This window comes from Dipodomys ordii, unplaced genomic scaffold (assembly GCF_000151885.1).
Source record: "Dipodomys ordii isolate 6190 unplaced genomic scaffold, Dord_2.0 Scaffold235, whole genome shotgun sequence".
NCBI lineage: Eukaryota > Metazoa > Chordata > Mammalia > Rodentia > Heteromyidae > Dipodomys > Dipodomys ordii.
Genome location: NW_012267451.1, coordinates 818,627 through 823,603, shown reverse-complemented (window position 1 = coordinate 823,603; position 4,977 = coordinate 818,627). Strand labels below are relative to the sequence as shown.

Genomic DNA, 4,977 nt, shown 5'->3' with positions numbered 1-4,977 from the left:
GCTCTGAGGGATTATTTAAAAATTCTCTTGTGTGAAATCTAGATGCATAAATCTAAATCAACCAAGAGAGTCGATGTCAATATCAAAGAAATGTCAGTTTTCTCTGTGTTCATTTTGACCATCCAATTCACATCCATAATGCATCCTCACGTTACCTAGGTAGTTCTTTGGTTAAATAGGTATGGTAGTATGAATCAACATATCTTCAATTTTACAAGACCTTCCAATGTTTCAGAGGCACAGTAAAGTTTGTAAATAAATTTAAAAAATATATTATTAAATAGTTGTACCAAGAGGTTGCAATTCTTGTTGTCAGGTTATGATAACAATGCATTTTGATCAATATCACCCCTTCTATCATTCTCCTCCATCATTCCTTGAAAGAAATAAAGAATTACTGAGATGGGAGAGAATGATGAAATGGGTGCTACTGATCAAGATGCATTGTGTTCACAGACTACTTTGTTGAATGACAACTTTTTGTTGTCATTAAACTTAAAAATTAAAATAAAAGAATTTCCAATGAATTTTATATTATTTAATTTTTTCTTGTCAAAGTGATGTACAAAGAGATTACAGTTACATAAGTAAGGTACTAATTACATTTCTTGCCAAACTTGTTACCCCTACCTCATTTCTAGTTCCTTTTCTTCTGTCTGTAGAAGCCATGGATTACTTTGGATTGGAAGGCACACTTTGTACATTATTTTTATATCCAATGCTGAACACAGTTGAGAAATGGATTTGATGTTCAATAGAATAAATTTATTTCAGTGAAGAGAGCAGAAGAAAGATAGACAAGGGAAAGGAGAAAGCAGCAGTAAAAATACAACCCCAAACATTTGGATCATTTTGCACAAGATTCACATGGGAAAATTTCAGCTGAATATATATTTTCTCAAAATTCAACATATATTAGAACTGTCCAATGATAACTAAAGAACTGATTATGAGCTGTCACAATGTATATGTATATATACATTCATATATAAATTGATTTATGAAACTAGTATGTATAATTAATATATACTATTATGCCATATATAACATATATTTTTTGTATATATAATCATATTTCTTCAATATCATATATCATAGATATTGTATGTATTTATATATAATTTATATATGGAATATACAATATAAAATTAGTATATATAGCACATATATACTAGTTTATAAATATGTATATATGTGTACATGTGTGTATATGTACATGTACATATAGTTAAATGCATATATATGTAGCTATATGTAGATGGAACTAATATAATGAAATGCACCAAAAATTGCTGAAATAGGGGTGTGAAGGATGAGTTGAGACACAAAAATGTGGATGGTGTGAATTGTATTAATATATATTATATGCATATTTTATGTTGTAAGTATCATAATGAAGCCCCTTTGTAGGATCAATTTATGTTTTGGACAAATTGTGTTGTTTGTACGAAGATTCATATATTTTCAAAATCAATTGAGAATGAGAGGGTGAGTGGAGAGAATGAAGGTGGGCGAATTTGGTCAATATGTATACATGCCTGGGTGAAAATGGAACAATGAAGTTGGTTAACATTGGTTTGGGAAAGGGGTTATGGGAATGAAGGAGAGTGATTGCTTGCATTGTGAGCATAGATGAAAGTGTCAACATGAACCTCCCCTTGTGCAACTAATTAATGCTTGTAACTAATGTAGAAAAAGAGAATAAATTACTGTCTCTTATCCTCAGGATTGAAGTAGAATAAGACTGGTTTAGGGATGAATAATTTCTTTCTATCATGATACAAGGGGATACTGAGACCATATATTTTATTTCTCTCCATTTTTTTCCATCAGGTACACCAGCAGCATGGACACTAAGAACCATACAGGCAGTTTACATTTCTTTCTCCTGGGACTATCAGATGAACCATCACTACAGCCACTCATGTTCGGCATATTCTTGTCTATATATCTGATCACTGTTCTCGGAAATCTGCTCATCATCCTGGCTGTCAGCTCTGACCCCCACCTCCACACCCCCATGTACTTCTTCCTCTCCAACCTATCCTTGGCTGACATCTGTTTAAGCAGCACCACCATCCCCAAGATGCTAGTGAACATCCACACACAGGACCAGAGCATCACTCAGGGAGGGTGTCTCCTCCAGGTCTGCTTTGTTTGGAATTTTGCTTTCTTGGAAAACTGTCTCCTGGCAGCTATGGCCTATGACCGTTTTGTGGCCATTTGCCACCCACTGAGCTACACAGCCATCATGCACCCTCGCCTCTGTGCTCTGCTGATACTTTTCTCCACACTCATAAGTGTTGTGAGCACCCTCCTTATCGGTCTGATGGTGTTGCATCTATCCTTCTGCACAGACATGAAGATCCCTCACTTCTTCTGTGAACTGGCCCAGGTCATCAAGCTGGCCTGTTCAAACACCTTTGTCAATAATGTCCTGACTTACACTGCCACTTTCCTTTTCGGTGGTATTCCACTCTCAGGAATCATTTTCTCGTATTCCCAAATTGTTTCTTCTGTTCTGAAACTCTCCTCAGTGAGAGGATGGCACAAAGCCTTCTCCACTTGTGGCTCCCACCTGTGTGTGGTCTGCTTGTTCTATGGGGCCGGGTTGGGGGTGTACATCAGCTCTGCTGTTGCTGATTCACCCAGGAAGATGGCTGTGGCTTCAGTGATGTACACTGTGGTCCCTCAAATGCTGAACCCCTTTATCTACAGCCTGAGGAACAGGGACATGAAGGGAGCCTTGAGGAAACTTGTGGATAGGATGGCTTCTCTTTGGTGATGTGAAATTGACTTTGCACTTAGATTTCTATGATTAGATAGTGACAGTATTCCTGAGGAATCAAGGTGGTTCACTCTAATTCTTGTATTCTTCAGAAATGTCCATATACCATTAAAGTTAAGTTTATCATCATCTTGGGTTTGTCACCTGCCTTTCCTATTATTTTGGTTCTGTGATGCTTGATAATCCTCTGAACAATTTCATTGCTCAAGCATACAGTCAGGACCTGAGTTAGTATTATTCAGTGTAAGTCATTTCTAATATAAATATAGAATTTTTTCAGTAAATTTAAATTGTAAATATTAATCTGGTACATGATATATATTATATACATGTACACACATATATGTACACAAACATGCACATACACATAAAGAAAGGAAAGGTAAAGTACTGGTACTGGGCCTAGCCACTACCCCTGATATTTTTTTTTGCTCAAGGCTAGGACTCTACTACTTGAGTCACAGCTCCACTTCTTGCTTTGTTTGGTGGTTAGTTGGACATAAGACACAGACCTTCTTGCCCAGGCTGCCTTCAAACTGTGATCCCCAGATCTCAGTCCTCTGAGTAGCTAGGATTACAGGTGTGAGCAACCAGTACCATGATACCTTAAGACATGCATATAAAATATAAATGATTGGGTAAGGGTAGTTTGCTTATCTGCTATCATAAAAATTTATTATTTCATTTTCCTTGGGGTATTACAAATCTCTTTTACATTTGAACAATACAGTGAATTATTGTCAGTCATCATTAATCTATGCTGAGGGACATTAGAAGCTCATTTATTCTATTCTACCTAATTCATGAACCTTTTAAAACTTCCCCTTTTAATCTTTTTTTAAAAAAAATCTATCCCCTTTGTTATTAGAAGGATTGACATTGATCAAAATGAATTGTGCTGGTGGTTTACACCTATAAGCCTATCTGCTTAGGAGGCTGAGATAAGAGGATTGTGGTTTAAAGCCAGCCCTGGCAGGAAGGTCCATGAGGCTTTCATTCAAATCAACCAAAAAAAGCCAGAAGTGGAACTGTAGCTCAGGTGGTAGAGCACCAAAAAAGCTCAGGGACAGTACCCAGGGCCTGAGTTCAAGCCCTAGAACTGTCAAAAACTGCAAAAACTACATTGCACTCTATAAGCTGATATATTGAATTGAATGTCCTTTGTAGATCTATTGAAAGATAATAATTTTAAAATAGTCAACAAAATAATAACTAAATAAACATCTTTCTGGGAACTGAATGACAACTTTAGAAAAATTTTGCTTGCATAATTGATTGATTTTCTAAATTGGAGTTGGTTGGAGGTTTTATTTTTTTCTTTTGTTGCTGAATCCATCATGTATTTTAGATAATCTTAGTGATGCTTTGGGGGTCATTCTCAGAAGAGAGAAAATCATAACAGGTAGAAATGCCATATGAAGGCAAGACAGACTTTTCTCTCCTGTAAGAAGAGATCTTTTTCCTTTGGGTCATTCCTGGGGCTTGAACTCAGAGGTTGGGTACTATCCTGAGTTTCTTTCACTTAAAGCTAGTGCTCTATCACTTTGAGTTACAGGGCCACTTCCGGTTTTCTGGTGGTTAACTGGAGATAAGAGTCTCCTGGACTTTCCTGTCCAGGCTGGCTTTGAACTGCAGTCCTCAGATCTCAGCCTTCTAATTAGCTAGGATTACAGGCAGGGGCCACTATCTCCTGGATGAGATGAGTTTCTTACAAGTTGTGCAAATAAGAATAAGACTATGTCAATTATACCCATGGAAAGGCCCTTGGTGTAATTAGAAAGGTTAGATTTTTGCATCCAATTATCAGTGAGTCATTGATAAATTAAAAAAAAGCCTTCTGCAATAAGGCTAGTCTTTAAGCTTAATACTCATATCTCCTTCTTTAAATTAGGTTAGCTAGATTATCTCCATTGTGAAATGGTTGAACCCTGTCAGTTGGATCCAATCAAAAGGGGCTCAAACACAAATATTCCAAAACAATAGAGATGTATCTCACAAGGTCCTCTTAGTTAAGGAACATTCTGGAACGTAGATCGGAACTTGACCTGGTGCTACATAAGGTGGATTGTACTAGGAATGGTTGCCTTCAGCATCACCAGTGAATGGAGCAAATTCAGGTGTCACATTCAGATTTAGAGATCTGAATGTCCTCCCCTAGGGACCTGAAATGAGAATCTCTATTGAAACAA

General features: G+C 36.8%; 1 protein-coding gene across 2 annotated transcripts; it reads left to right on the top strand.

Annotated features, from left to right (window-relative positions):
* Positions 1-1,846: 1,846 nt before the first annotated feature.
* Positions 1,847-3,374, top strand: LOC106000727 (olfactory receptor 7G2-like). Of its 2 annotated transcripts, XM_013036005.1 has the most exons (2): positions 1,847-2,758; positions 3,357-3,374. In XM_013036005.1, exons 1-2 carry the CDS (start codon positions 1,847-1,849, stop codon positions 3,372-3,374), a joined length of 930 nt encoding a protein of 309 aa, XP_012891459.1. The 2 variants fall into 2 exon arrangements, with proteins under 2 accessions (XP_012891459.1, XP_012891458.1); XM_013036004.1 differs by lacking the exon at positions 3,357-3,374 and having other exon boundaries at positions 1,847-2,785.
* The last annotated feature ends 1,603 nt before the right edge of the window (positions 3,375-4,977 follow it).

Excerpts from the sequence above, each read along its gene's own strand:
- LOC106000727 (XM_013036004.1), top strand. The coding sequence starts at position 1,847 with ATGGACACTAAGAACCATACAGGCAGTTTACATTTCTTTCTCCTGGGA.